The sequence below is a fragment of the Ricinus communis genome, chromosome 10 (genome assembly GCF_019578655.1).
Source record: "Ricinus communis isolate WT05 ecotype wild-type chromosome 10, ASM1957865v1, whole genome shotgun sequence".
Lineage (NCBI taxonomy): Eukaryota > Viridiplantae > Streptophyta > Magnoliopsida > Malpighiales > Euphorbiaceae > Ricinus > Ricinus communis.
In genome coordinates, this window is record NC_063265.1 from 19,982,601 (window position 1) to 19,998,478 (window position 15,878).

The window sequence follows — 15,878 nt, forward strand, 5'->3', positions numbered from 1 at the left end:
TGAGTTAATTATAACGTGCCACGTGTTTAGCACGTGAAATATATAAAAAATTTAGAGTTATCGATTATTTTTAAAATTTATATTGAATATTATTGATTTAAGAAAATTTAAATATTTACGGTTTCTGACATTTTAATTTTGATAAATTTAGCTAAAATTGAAAATGTTTTAACAAATCTAGGCGAAAGCCAATGTTGATAAATCTAGATTGAGCTGCCCGTTTTCATGTTAGTCCCTCCATTTGGGCATATGCTCCTGAGTTCTTAGGTGATTTGCTTGTAAATGTGGATGCTGGTTAATGAATTTCATTAGTTGATTTCAGAAAAAAAAAAAAATTATAAAAGGTTTATAAGACTTGAATAAAATTATTTATTTATTTATTTTTAAATAATCATTAAAATACTTTTTATTATAAAAATTATGCTTTTAAAGATCACTATTTCAATGCTCTAATACTAATGAGTAAATCCAGCAAAATAAGTAAGTTTATAAACTATTTAGAAAACAATAATATAACAACAAAAATATAGCACTCACCATACATCAAAATAATATTTTTTTTTATTTGCTTTTATTTTAGATAGTTTTGAATTCAAAATTATCAATAAAACATTCATGTCAACATTAATAATTTCTTGTCTGAATTCTTACTATAGACTAAGCATCAAGGAATGGGAGATCTCAAACCCTCTTGAGAAGATAATGGATGGAGAGAATGGTGGTGTCTCTTGGAGGAAGAAAGTCCATTATGCCTTGCTCCATAAACTCTATTGGCAAGGGATTTAAGAGTTCTTCTTGTATGGACTCTTGGAAGTAGTGACATAACTCTACTCTTGTACTTGAGTATCATGTAAAAGAGTATTCTGTGAGCAAATAATATAAACGTAAGTACAGTTAAGTCCAACCACTTTGAGTAACCCATAGGAACTCCAAACAATGTCTGCAAAATTATTTCTCCCTTCATCTTTGATTTCCCTGGAATCAGAGAATCAAACTCCAGCCCGGCCATATCATTCTTGTATTGACCCTACAATTTTATTTTTTTTTATATATAAACAAAATTAGTTATTTATAGTTTTATCAATATTAGTATATTATGTTAATTATCTATATATTTTTATTTATACATTAAACTGATAGATGAGTAATATATATTTATTAGTGTTAAATAATTAGAGCATTGATGGTTATTTAACTCTGGTTGGTAAGTTTATTACAGTCTGGTAAGTAAACTTTACCCTAATCACTTGATTCATGATTGAATATACCTGGACTGCCCATGTTACAAAACTGATATAGGACATTGGATAGCGCCAGAATATTTTTGGGAGGTCTTCCAAGGGTCGAGAGACCTCTGATGCCATCATCATGAACACCTGCATTAGAAAAAGAAGAAAAGAATTTATGTAATTAGTAGAATAAAATATATCTTTTACTTTATAAACTAACAATTCAAAATTGAGGCACAAGTTGTGTCATGAGAATGTCACTTACAATTGCACCAGTTCCAGTTCCTATACCCATCAAGACATTAGGCACCAGTGAGGCAACAACCATCATGCAACTCTCTATAACAGAAACACAGCAGAACAGATTCATACAGAAAAATGCATAATGAGAGAATCCTGAACGAAATTTCACCATAAAATAGATTGCTGTTCCGGATAAGATAGATATAAGGATCAAGTAAGGAAATGATGAGATGAAGTTGGAGAGTACAAACACAGCCTCTCCGTAGTGCCCATTAGACCTTTCTCTACGAGAAACCTGATTCCAGTAAATTCTGTCAATCTTATTACACATTGCTTTTAGCAACTATTGCTATAGAATTGATTAAGTAAGAGGGAGTCTAGTTACTGACCTTCATTTCTTCAATGAAAAATGGTAGGCCTCCATTGGACAAGCAGATCATGAAACCATAAATGAAACCTGTCAGTTTAACTCTTGGCAGGATTGCACCATCATCTTTTCCCATGTCGAAATAGAGGGTGCCAATACATATTGCAACCAAGACATATAAAACAATCCTTAGCCAATAGTAACCCATGTCCCTATACATGTTTACAAAAGACCGATCAGTTAATCTCCAAAGCTGCTTCCATTGGCTAGCACTGCTTCCCTTCTTTGATTCAATAACAGATCCTCCCTGCAATGTTCAGAATATCATAAAACAATCGAGTTATTATAAGTGATATATATATATACACTTATTGACACGTATTTAAATATTGAATACTAATAAGTATGTATATACTTATTTATGGATTTAATTTATAGGAGGAATACATACACGAACTTTTCATAATACATACCATCATCGCGATTTCTTGAATTCTTCTTCTTGTATAGTTTGAAAGTTCAGAGCAATTGTACTTGTCAATAAGGATTGCTCTGATTTCTGTTGCTCTCATATTCAATGAATAACTAGTTGACTCTGAGTTTCCCTGTAGGAATCAATAAAAAAAAAAAAAAAAAAAACTATATCGCAGAATTTATTATGCACTGTAGCAACTGTTTTGCTATTAACAAAATGAGTAGAATTAGCCAAGTCCAGGGCCAACTAGTATACAGAATCACTAACGAACATCACACTATGAACTTACACAAAGATTTTGAGAACGCAATAGAACTTCATTTATGATGTCAAAATCCAAACTGATACACCTAAGGAAGTGATCTGAAGGATTTCTTCTTGTCGGACAAGGGAATCCGGCTTCTGCAAAAAACTATTTCACTAAATTGTATAAATACCACTTCTTTGAACACTTTCAATCACCAAAACCGTATATAAAACATACAAAAATGATACATATTTAATATACCTTTATTGCCATTTTTGCTTCTCCAAAGTAAACAGTTTCTCCATTTGAGAGAAGAAGTAGATCATCAAACATATTAAAGATATCACTGCTTGGCTGGTGAATTGAGCAGAGTACAATCTTCCCATCACAGGCAATGTTTCTTAGTGATAGAATAACAAAGAAAGCAGAAGCACTATCTAGCCCAGTAGTGGGTTCATCAAGAAATAATATATGTGGATGTGTTAGAATTTCAATGGCAATACTTAATCTCTTCTTTTCACCATTGCTTATACCCCTCAAATGCCAGTTTCCAATTTTTGTATTGGCGCATTCTTCAAGACCCATCTCTTGAATTGTGTTTTCAACAACATTATCTATCTCTTCTTTGCTCATTGTACCAGGAAACCTCATATGAGCTGAGTATGCTATAGTTTCTCTAACTGTGAGAGTTCCTAAGAAAAGATCTTCTTGAGTAACATATGACTGCACAAGATTGAGAATAGCAAAACGAAAAGAAATAAGTCAATTGATAAACATATTAGTTCTAAAAGTTCATAAGAATGGTTGAGATTTGCACCATTAGTACTTGTGGATGATGAACTTCAACTAATTTGCACAAGTTAATTAATTTCTACTCCTTTGGTTGGTTTGTAACTTTGATTGTTAAAAGTTATTCTATGAGTACGGAATTTAGTAACTTCTTTTTTATCATTTAAAGGTGGTAATCCAATAAAAAGGTTGATAAAGCTAGCGAGTTTTATACCTATTTCAAATGGCAAGTTCATTTTGTTCTTAAGAGAAAACTTTAGGATTCAATTTCTCTCTACTTTTATAATAAATATGAAAAGAAAATGATTATTTGTATTATAGCTTAATCAAGGGTTCTGCTAGAGTACTATTGTAGCATCCACCATTATAAGTCTATTTTTTTTATTTATAGGCTATTAATTAATATTATTTTAAATAATTTATTTATTTTATATATTCTTCTGCTAATATAGATTGTCAGCAAATTTATATATAATTTTTAATTATTTATACGAGTTAAAATTTTATAGTTAAATCTTATAGTTGTCAAATACTACTAATAAATAGATAAAAAATTTAATAAATAAAAATAAATATTTAATTGATTAATAATTAAATGTTGTATATAATTGACTAATCTAGTATTTAATTATGCTAATAAATTATTAAAATTAAAATAATATTAATATTTATAAATTTATATAGTACCGTACACCTATAGCACATTAGAATGACTCATTAATTAAATCACTCCACAATATTATATATATTTAATTTAGTGAGACGGATTATGAAATCAAATTAAGTTTTTATTTTGGTTTGAGATGCATTTACTGTGTCTAATTAGAAACAAACACCATCATCCAAAAACTATCATGTTCAGTTTTAATTAACATTTTAAGACTTCACAAGTTTTAAAAATGATATATAGCTCTAAATATTTTTTATATATTAGTATTAATTTTTTTCACGTGCTGAACAAGTGGCGTTATAATTAAAATTATTACAATTTTCTTTTAAGAGAAAATATCTAGGGTGCTAAACAAGATGATTTTTCATTGTTGAATCTGCAAAATGCAGTACTTCCATTGCAATTTGCTGGTTTAATAAATCATATGAGGAAGATCACTTGCAAACACTTACTATATCTCTGCAACCTATGTCTCTCTTCCTTCCATTGATTAAAACCTGTCCTGTCATTTTAACGTTTTCAGCAAGTCTTCCTGTGGGTTCAAATTAAACCACAAGACTGATTAAGTACAAGAAGATTTCTACAATAACAAATCATGTTTTAAATGTGTTATGAGATTTGTTCATTTGTTCTTGTAAAAACATTTAATTTTGAATAAAAGGAGGCGGACAATTAAATAATGAAGTTATTACATCTCTAAATCAGTCAAAATCTTATTATGCAGATGAAATATTGCGGTACACTTTTAAGGGCAGAGTTATTACTTAACAGTAGCAGTGATATGTCATGGTCATGCAGAACTGTAGATCCGAGTCATTCATTGTACAAATTTCTATATATATGCATATAGGCTCACTATAATAATATACAAAATCGTGCAGTAGACTGTCAGAAGACTAATAACTACTGTACACTAATTATGTCTCTCGTTAAAAAGGAAAGAAAAGAAGAAAAAGACTGCATAAGAAAGTGTAGGAGGTGAAAATATAAATAATACTATAATTATGTAGTTTATATTTATTCAGTACATCAATTTAATAATCATAAAAAAAATAGTATTATAAATCATGATTAGCGAATCAATGGAAGGTATTTTTATACTTTCTGACTATTTTATGTTAATATAGTAGTCAGATTTTTTTTCTAGTTTTTATATCACCATTGACATATATATAATTAATTCTAGTAAATTTAAAAATCTTAATTTTTCAAACGTGATTTCATGCTATGAGTTCAAAATAGAGAAGCCGAGAGAATGTTTAATATCTAATTAGACTCAATTATGTTCAGAAAAAAAGATAATACGTTAATTATCAAAAAATATAATATGATTTATAATTGATCAGTTATAATATATTTTTTTATAATTATTGAATTAAAATATCAAATACTATCATTTATTCAGCAGGAGTCATTTCGGACAAGGAATAAGAAGTCATGTTAGAATATAACACTATGTTTGGGGGAAAAAGGAAGAAGAAGAAGAAGAAGACTGCATTAGAAGTGTTATAGAGGAAGAATCAGAAGGCAAGTTAGGCTTGAGCACTATGTTTGGGAACGAGGGAAAAAGATAACGGATGGAAAGAAAATAAGGGTGAAAGGAAAGAAAAAATGAAAGTAAAAGGAAGGAAAATATTGAGAGGCTTTAACTCTTTTTCCTTTTTAAGACAAAAATTAAAAAAAAAAAAAGAAGAATGTAATTTGTTGATCAATTTACAATTATAACTCTCATAACAGTTTTTTCTATAGTAAAAGTTTTAGGAGAAAGGTATCAAGTTACCATTTCTTAACAAACTAAACTATTTATATTTGAAAAGTTATAATATGAATTGAAAATTTCATATATCGATATAAAATGATAATTTAATAAATAATTTATATATAAAAAATAAGTAATTAATAATAATTAATTCTTTATTTTTAATGAATATGTTAACTGGGTATTTTTTAAAATTTTTAAATTCTATATTTTATATATTATTTTCTATTATATTCTGATTTTATGTCAGATGTTAATATGGAAAGCCCAATACATCACATAATTTCCTTTTATTTTTCTCTCACTTGGAGACAATTGACAGAAAAATAAAGAGAGGATTTGTTTCCCTCTTCTTATTCTTTTCTCCTCTCTTTAATGTTTCCAAACAAAAGATAAGTGCAAGAAGACAGAGAGCAGTTCAACCTAATTATTTTATTTGATATGATACAGATGTTGGAGTGGACATTCCACTCATAAATATTTTCATCTATAAAATCAGGTCTTGTCCCCTGAACTTTCAGAAAATCTTTTAATGAGGTGACATGGCTTATCAGCAAAATTTGAACCAACTAGTAATAGGTTAAAAATATTTGAATTGTTTGTACATATCAAATGTCTATATCAGCAAAGCTAAAAAAAATAAAATTACAAAAAGAAAAAAAAGAACATGTGAGTAATAATGCATGGCTATTAGTCAAAATTATTAAGTTAAAAATTTATTATATATATATATATATATATATATATATATATATAAAAAGAAAGATATTTCTATGAAATTTCGAGTGACAAAATTTTATTATATTATTTTCTAATAAAAAAATAATATGTGGCATATTTATGAAATATTAATTATAAATATTTATAAAAGAAGTAATGTGAATTTTACTAATAATAAATATAATAAAAATTTTATGGTTTATTTAAATATACAATTATTTTATTATTAAAAAATATTATGATAAATATAATAATTGTTGTAGCTATTATATATTAATAATAAATCTTATTATCTTTCTAATAAAAGATATATTTATATTTATATGTATGAATAAAACTAATAATAAAATATTAAAAAATAAAAATTCTAATTTAGATTGCAAAAAATAGTTAAAAGAAATTTTTGATATATTTAAGAATTTATTGGTCGAATATAATAATTAAAAAAATTTATTTATATATGTATGATATTAATAAGTAATCTAATAAAAAATAAAAAGTAAGAATTCTAGCAATCTAATTTCTTAAAAGTAATTATTATACAGACGTCTGAGAAGTTATTAGTGTAATAAAATAAATATATATTAAAGTTGATAAATATATATAATTTATATATTTATTTATTTTAGCATATAATAAATATAAAATTTTTACAAGAATATATTATATGATTTGTATAATTAATTAATTGAACTATAAATAGAAATATTATAAAAATAAAAGTAAAATTTATATTTTATGATAATATTATTAATAAATTAAGTTTTATATATATGTAAAATAAAAAATCTAAATATAAAATAATTAAAATAATTATGTCATGACCATATTGCTAATGATTATCTATAACAGAAAAGCTTTGATGAAGATTGCAAAGGTGGAACAGCTTTGAATTAATTTAATGATTAGCCATTTATTAAAACATTTTAATGATTTGAATGGGGTCTTCTAAAAGAAAATAAAATTTAATTAATTAATTAGTTAAAATAGTTAACAAATATACTATGCAAACTTACAAGTGCTTTTTCTCTAAGCATTTTTTCTTTTCTTTTTATCCAAACAAAGGGAAGAGCAAGCAGAAACATTTAACTATGAGACATGATGCACAATATTAATCTTTTTAAGCAAAAAAGAAAAGAAAAAAGGTATCTATTACTATTTCTATAAATACCTAATAATTAAAATAACTCAAGCTTTTCCAACTAAATAAATTTTTGATAAAGCTTTTGATTTTATAATTATAACATAGTTTATTATATTTCTATCTCATTTATAAATTAAATGTGTTTTTGCTGGATCGACGGCCACACTGAAATTGTTCTCTTTATGATTATAAATTTACCTTTATAATCTTATCGATATAGATATTTCATATGCACAAACCAAGTTTTTCAAACTCAAATCATCACCCTAACTACCAAGTTTTTTCTTGAGAGTACTTTATTTATTTATAAATGTCAACTCAGCATTCTAGCTAGATTAGTCATTTAATTATTTTTCAAGTTAGAGGGAAATTGAGAAAATGGATTGGAAATATTACTGTTTGTTTCTCGAGAAAAAGAAAGAATAAGGAGAGAAAATTTGCGCTCTCAGACCATATTGATAGTAATCCGAAAGAGAAGAATAATGAATAAAAACTGGTTCTAATGTAAAAACTCTCGTGTTTACATCACTTATATATCTCAAATCTATATTCTTTTTCTTTCTGTCATGAAACAAAGAACTGCACCGGTGTTAGGTTTTATATACGCAGAAGGAGTGAAGTTGGAAAGGAAGAAAAACAATATTAAAATATTAAGATTAGTATAGGAGAAGAGATATATAATATATATATTTATATACCTGCTAAAGCATCGAGAAGGGTAGATTTGCCAGAGCCAGAAGGACCCATGACGGCCATGATACGACCAGGTTCAGCAAAACCAGTAAGCTCCCTGAGCAACAGCTTTTCATTATTATTGCTTGAAGATCCATTTCCTGCATTTGATAGCTCAACACTTAGATTTTGCCACACTAAGTACATTGCTAGATTTGCTTTGCTTTTCCACCCTTTTTTTCTTTACTTTCAGTCTTCTAATAATATAGAACTTCTACAGGTCCATCTTTTTCTTTTTCCTCTCCATTAATGGCCGGAACCACCAGAAGATCAGTTTCGCAACATTCTGTGAAAGGTATTTTTTGCTTTTTGTAGAAAGACAAGACATGAGAAATAACTATAAGGTTTAAATTCGGATGTAGACTCTTATAGGGACTCTATTTTACTTATAGAAAGTATGGATGTATTAAGAATTTTTATAAATTTAGCCTACCTTTTATCATTTGTAAATAATACGTGAGGTTAATTATTATTGTCAAATTTACATTGTTAATAATTATAATTAACCAATATAAATAAAATACTTAATAATTACAGACTGAACTATCATAGAATTTCTTCCGGTTCACTATGAAATAAGTTTAAGTCATGTATGGAAATAGTATACATGTACCATGTTGGCATGATGTGTCCTTGTCTTCTGAATGAACAGCAATCCTGACACGTTGAAAGAAATATATTTTCCATTGGAAAAAAATAAAAGAAACAAAAGAAAAATCTCACTATTTAAAAAAAATATTGGTACCAAAATTTTTAACCTTTATTTTCAACATTAATATTTTAATTTTTTAATATTAAAATTTCAATTTTTTTATAGACGATGTTCTTCATTGAAAATCTGTCAATTTTTTGTAATGCGGAGGTGAAAATCTACATCAACATTCATCATTGTCGATATTACACTTAACTTTGGATAAATTGCTCTATTAGCATCAAAAATTTATAATTTATATCTGAATTGTACAAATTTTTCAATTTATTTCATTTTAGTATTACATATACTATTTCTATTTCAATCGATGATACTTGATGACGACTCGTTTAAAGGCGAATCTCATATGAGTTGAAAATTTACTAATATAAGACAACTCGTCTGGACACTAACACACATAATAGACGAACCATTATTTTATTTAGCCATAGAGCACTGCTCTTAAAAAAATGAATCTGCATTTCTCTAATCTCTAGGACTATTCCATAAATAATGGGTGTAGAGCTTCGAAATCCGCATGAATAATGAATAGAATATTGATATAGAACTCCATCATTTATATCATAAAAAATTAAACAGATTTCTAATAAGGGCCATCGACTGTAACAAAAATTAAAATTTTAATATAAAAAAATTAAAACAACGACACACCAATTGACAATATAAGCTAAAGTGAAAGAAACAAACTTTATATTTATTAATTTTAGAAGTAAATACAACATGGAAAGAAGGAAAAAGAAACTAACAAGATTTAAATATATTTTAATAGAAGTTTCATCAATATTCATTTTATTGATGCATATTGAAAAACAGAAACTATTCTACTAAAAGTAATAAATCAAAAGAACTGCACAATCTTGATATATCATTTCAGTTTCTATGCAATTCTTGTAATAAATAATTTAGGCACGCTACCAAAAAGATGGTCTTCACGTCTGCAGATGCACTTTTCAATTTCTCTCTACAGTTTGGGTTGAAGTCCTCTCCAATACTTCCACCGTAAATCATTTAATTTTAGTAATTGTCATAAATAATAAAAATAGCTATGTTACATGGATAAGACTATTTTAACCTCTCTTCATCTCCACAATATGTTCTCTCTACTCATCGATATTCATTCCAATAGCTCTTAATTGTTGAATTTGTCATTGTTTCTTTAACTGAAAAAGGAAAACAAATTTTTAATGGTCACCAATAACTATGAAATATAGAATAGACATATTAAGTTTCTCTTTTTCATATATTATACAGATTTAAATGCTATTTACTTTTGAGATTCAGTTTAATACACAAGTCGGTTTTTATATTTTTTTATTACATTAAATTTTTTAAAAATTTTAATAAAAAAATTATCAATCTTTTTCATGTTAGTCAAAAACTAAACTGATAATTTAATATTATAATTTAATTTTTAAATTTATTATCAACTATCAAACTCGTCAAAAAATAATTTTATTATCAAATTAGAGTAAAATATTATTTTTAGAACAAGTTAGTTTTAGCATCAAATTAAAATAATAAATTTAGTATTCTTTACTTATTTATATCTTTTTTAGTATAATTTTAATCCTAAAAGAATTTAAACATATTAAAAATATTTATTTTTTATTTAATATTATTAAATTATTATGTAGTTTAGTTTTAGATTTTTAAATAAAATAAATAGTTAAAAATTAAAAGAACATAGTTGTTAGTTTTATTAAAAAAATTAATATAATAAAAAAATATAAAAACTAGCTTGTGTATCAAATCAAATCTCAGAAGTAAATAGTTTTTTAACCCTATTACATAAGACAATATTTATAATTTTAAGCGTACAAACATAAAAAATAATGTAGTTTTCATGTATCAATTATATAAAAAGTTGGATTCTCTGAGTAAGAAGGAAAATTCAAGAGGAAGATTGAATCCGTCTTCTATTGAAAAATAGAAACAATAATTAAGAATGAGAGAAATTGAAAATTGTGTTCAAAAAATTTGAAATTTAATATTATTTTCTAATTTTAGTATCCAAAATTATTCTAAGTAATTTTAAAATGTCATATATGGTAAAGATATTGAAAACTAATAGGAGGGGTAGATTTGTAAAATGCTCCTAATGTGTCCGATGTTGAAGGAGCTGTTAATTAATCAATCAAGATATAGAATTCTGTAAAAAGAGAGAGCTTTTTGGATGTGAAGGTGGGTAAATGACCATATGGATACGTGGCAATGAACAACTGGTGGTACAGTAGAAACTGCTCGCCAATCCCACCCATCATAGTGAGGCTCCTAAGCTGGAATCTGTAACAAATTAGGCAATCCCATCCAAATACTTATTAAAATACCACTTTTTAAGTTACTGTAATTTCATCTTTTATGTTATTTTTTCCTTATATATTTTGCCCTCTTATTCTCATTTTCTAAGTCCGTAATTTTCTGAAATAATACCAGAATCGAAAACTTAATTTTACACTTAATTTTATTTTGATCAATAAATTTTAATTTAATTTTGTAATAAAAAATTAACATATGATAAAAATAATTAATAAACTATAGCAATTAAGAGAAAAAAACACATCGAGCCAATTCTTTACGACCAAAATGACTAAATTATAATCAAAATTAAAATTAAATAAATTAAAATTTTATGACTAAATGAGATTAAAATATTGATAACTATTTATAGTATTATCCCATCATTATCATATGAGGAGAATCGAATGCGGTGACATATTTCTTGTGATGGAGAGAAACGTATGGATAGTTATAAGTTTGAGGGTTATCAAAAATGGTTTCTCGTCTTTTATTTCTTTAGAATTTCTTTAACTGGAAATGGATAATAATTCGGTGAAATTTAATGTGTTATTTCATTTTCAGACTAAAAGAAACAAAGAATGACGGAACCATCTGGGAAGCAATTGAATTCTTGTGGCTTCATTGATCTTACAGGTTTAGATGGTACGGAATATACTTTGTATAATGGAAGGTATGGAGAAGATAATTGAAAGGAAAGATTGGACCGTATTCTTAAACAATTTAGAGTGGTCTCTGAAACTATGGTAACTCATTTATATGCTACTGTCCTATTTTACATAATTCTGATGATGGCTTCGGTGGATAAAAATGTTAATAAGCAAATGAATGTTTGGCAATGAGAAAAAACGAGGCTTTTCAACAGGAAAGATGTGAAAATGTGGTAATAATTAATGGAGAATTGAATGATGACAAACAGTTTGGTTTCTAATAATGTAAGAAGAGAACTAAAAAGGTTGTGAAAGGCGTTAATGGTTTGGGTCCTACAAGATTTGGATAAAAAAATTATAAAATTTTATTTAATTTTTTTTTAATCTAAATCTGTTGTATATATTATAAATAAAAAATTAATAATATTATATATTAATATTATTTAAAATTAATAAATATACAGCAAGTATCTTGAACCAAAAGTTAAATAAGAATTTCTGTTTCATTTTCTCTTGACAGTGAATACAGCTCTGGCAGATATTTTGTTTAGCAATACCCACAAAAGCCGTCTCCCACGGATAGCACCATTTGGAGATTCCTGATTAGCCCTCCAACCTCATGCCGGCAGGTTTAATTTCCTTTAATCCTTTAAATTTCTGGTACCTACTACTGTTAGGCATTTAATGGGCCTTTTGACAATCTGATCTAGGAGTTTAATGGCTAAGCTCGAGCTATCGTCAAGGGTAAACCTGAAAGGTCTAGCTGAGGAGTCGGCACGACGTAAGAGGTCAGTCTTCTAACTCACCTGTTAGTTAGGCAAACACATATATATCTCTTGTTTTCCAAGACTGTAAGATTTCATCTGTGGATTATGGTTATTTGTCTCCGTTAGGCCTATGTGTTGAAATATTCCATATGGGAAGCTTGCAGACATGGTGTAAATGGAGTGCTGAGTTGTTTTATATTGTAAAATAATATTTTTTTACTGTTTAAAGAGTATTATGTTACAATTTTCAATACTTCAATTAGGATATTTAATTATTTTACATTCCTATATCCATTTGGATTCATATTTATAACTTTCACTTTAAATAATTTATTTTTTAAGTATTATATTACAATATACAACACCTTAATTATGAATTTTAAGTATTTAATAGTCCTTTTTTTCTCTAAAGTATTTTTTATAATTTTAAGTTTTATTAGAATTTTTAAGATTTTTTATTATATCATAGTTGAATAATTAGCTTATCAATTAAAATAGTTAATTTTTTATTAAGATTTTGACCCCTCATTGCATTCTATCTTAAATTTATCCTAATGAAATTATTTTGATACGGTTCAATTTCAAGTAAAACATGCAGTTAATTAAAAATTAGTGTTTAGGTTAACATAAATTTTTTTTACTTTTATATATGTAAAGTAAGGAAATATTATTGAATTATATACTTAAAATATAAAAAAAAAAACTAAATTAACAAAAATATATTTAAAATAAATGAAATAATCAAATGGAAATCAAATTATAACATAATAATTTATTTTGATTCGATTTATATTATTAATTTATTTATTTATTTAATTTTATAAGATACACCTATTTATATAATTTCATAAAAATATTATGAATATAATAAAAAATTAAACAGTTTAAATAAGAAAAAATTATTAAATTATATAAAAAGAGAATAAATTTTTTTAATAAATGAATTTATCGTCATCAAAAGTAATAAGTATTTAAAAATTTCAAAAATATAACATGTTTATATATCAAATAAAATACTCAACAAATATATATATATATATATATAATTAGTTAGTTATATAGTCGGTTAATATTTTTTTAGTATTTTTTGCTAAATCTTTATGATATAGTATTATTCAATTTTAATTTTTTAATGATTTTATAATTTTGAGAGAGGATGAACGTATATACTCAAATTCCATGCGAGATCAGAGGGAAAGACACACATTCCCTTGAAGGGTAAAACACCTTTTGCAGTACAGATCTTTGGATGGTTTGATGCAGACAAAGATTAAAGAATAGGCAGTTTCATCTAAAACACATGAACATTTCAATTTTAAGGATCAAGAAAAAGCAACCCATGTTCCAAGATAATGGAGCAACATGCAATTTTTTTGGTACATTCTGCCACTTTGTGACTGTAATCATTATTAACTTTTAATGGGTAGTTTTTGCAACTGTGTTCCTAAATCCATTTTCTTACGTAATCTTGAAATAATGATGTGTTATCTATGAAATTACTAACTATAAATTTAAAAAGAGTATTTCCTCTTTTAAATCCTTATTAATTTGTAGGATTATTAGAGGGAATTCTGAGAAATGATAGTGGAGTAATAGTGTATATATTGTTTATAGTTTACGCATCTTTTCTTGTTAAGTGGGAGTGAAGCAAAGCTTTTGCCGACAAAGGAGATTTAGCTCTCACCCTTCTCGTTGCTTTATCCGCAATAGCTCCTCTCCCATTTCTGCAAATTACAGCCAATTCCGTCTTCGTCAGCCCTAACCTTCAGGCTGTTAAACTTATTTCATATCATTCTTGATAGTAACAGAAGGGTCAAGTGAAATTCTTTAAAGAAAATTAAAACATTTCTTTATTTTCATTTTTCCAAGATAAAAAAGGAAAATAATAAGTTGAAATCCTACAAAAGAACATATTCTTTTTGTGCCTGATAGCTGTTAATAACCTTATTTCTTAGGAAAAAAAATAATCCTGTCACAATTAATTAATTTAAAAGTCATTTTTTTTAATATTATGAAATTTATCAGTGATACTTAAATATTTCGTTAAAATTATCATTATTTTGGTGAAAAAATTTGGCGCCATTTTAATAGCAACATATTATTTTTTCTCGCGATAATCATATTATTTGTGATGTTAATAATATTTTCATCAAAGATTATCATTTGCGACTAGTTATAGCATTAACCTCAAATTCACACATAATTGTTTTATTCTCAAGGGCTCGAAATAATGTTGTTGCAATTAGTTTAATTTTTTTAATGTAACTAATTAATTATTAAAAGAAGTCATTACTACTACTAAATATGTCATAGCTAATACATAAAAAAATCTAATGGCTAGTAGATACACGAACAAAAAAGAAAAAACTTTTAACAATTAATACTTAGGGTTAAATACTATTTATTCTTATGGTTTGGTTTAATACACAAATCAGTCCTTGCATTTTTTTATTCTATTAGAACCTCATTGAATTTTAATAAAACTAACTACTATTCCATTATTTTGTGTTAATCAAATGACTAAATTGATAATTTAAGATTAAAATTTAATCTTTAAACTTATTATTAAGTATCAAACTCGTCTAAAGTTAATTTTATTATCAAATTAGAGTAAAATCCTATTTTTAGCACAAGTTAATTTTAGTGCTTAATTAAAATAACAAATTTAATATTTTTTCTTTTTTAATTTTTAATTAATTCAAGCCAATTTAAATATTATAAAACTACTTATATTTACAACAATATTATTAAATTATTATATAATTTAATTTTAGTTATTAATATAAAATAAAACATTTCTAGTCAAAAATATCATTTATTGTTATTGTTATTATATATTATAGTTAAACTATATAAAAAGTAAAAATTAAATTAAACAATCATGCTTTAATATAATGAAATAACCTAAACACTAAACACTAAATTGACAAGTCCCTTATAAATGAAGAAGATTATGATAATTTTGTATGTTAAAAATGAAGCTTTTTATCAACCATTCGAGTCAAATTAAAATGAGCAAAATTTTTATTTTTGATATATTTTTATTTTAATATCTAATAAGAATAATAACTTTTAACTA

General features: G+C 25.8%; 1 protein-coding gene and 1 long non-coding RNA gene across 3 annotated transcripts; one reads left to right on the forward strand and one right to left on the reverse strand.

Moving 5' to 3' along the window:
- Nucleotides 1–541: 541 nt before the first annotated feature.
- On the reverse strand, nucleotides 542–8,727 carry LOC8279946 (ABC transporter G family member 15). 2 transcript variants are annotated; one of them, XM_048369793.1, is made up of 9 exons: nucleotides 8,342–8,727; nucleotides 4,473–4,552; nucleotides 2,823–3,284; nucleotides 2,604–2,726; nucleotides 2,313–2,444; nucleotides 1,862–2,146; nucleotides 1,495–1,767; nucleotides 1,269–1,376; nucleotides 542–1,027 (listed from the first exon to the last, which is right to left on the reverse strand). In XM_048369793.1, the coding sequence occupies exons 1-9, from the start codon at nucleotides 8,520–8,522 to the stop codon at nucleotides 665–667; spliced, it is 2,007 nt and encodes a 668-aa protein (XP_048225750.1). In that variant the 5' UTR covers nucleotides 8,523–8,727; the 3' UTR covers nucleotides 542–664. The 2 variants fall into 2 exon arrangements, with proteins under 2 accessions (XP_048225750.1, XP_048225751.1); XM_048369794.1 differs by having other exon boundaries at nucleotides 687–863.
- Nucleotides 8,728–12,529: 3,802 nt separating this feature from the next.
- Nucleotides 12,530–14,235, forward strand: LOC125368632. The gene is made up of 3 exons (XR_007214309.1): nucleotides 12,530–12,661; nucleotides 12,743–12,820; nucleotides 13,951–14,235. It is a non-coding gene; the product is annotated as an uncharacterized LOC125368632 (long non-coding RNA).
- Nucleotides 14,236–15,878: the final 1,643 nt, after the last annotated feature.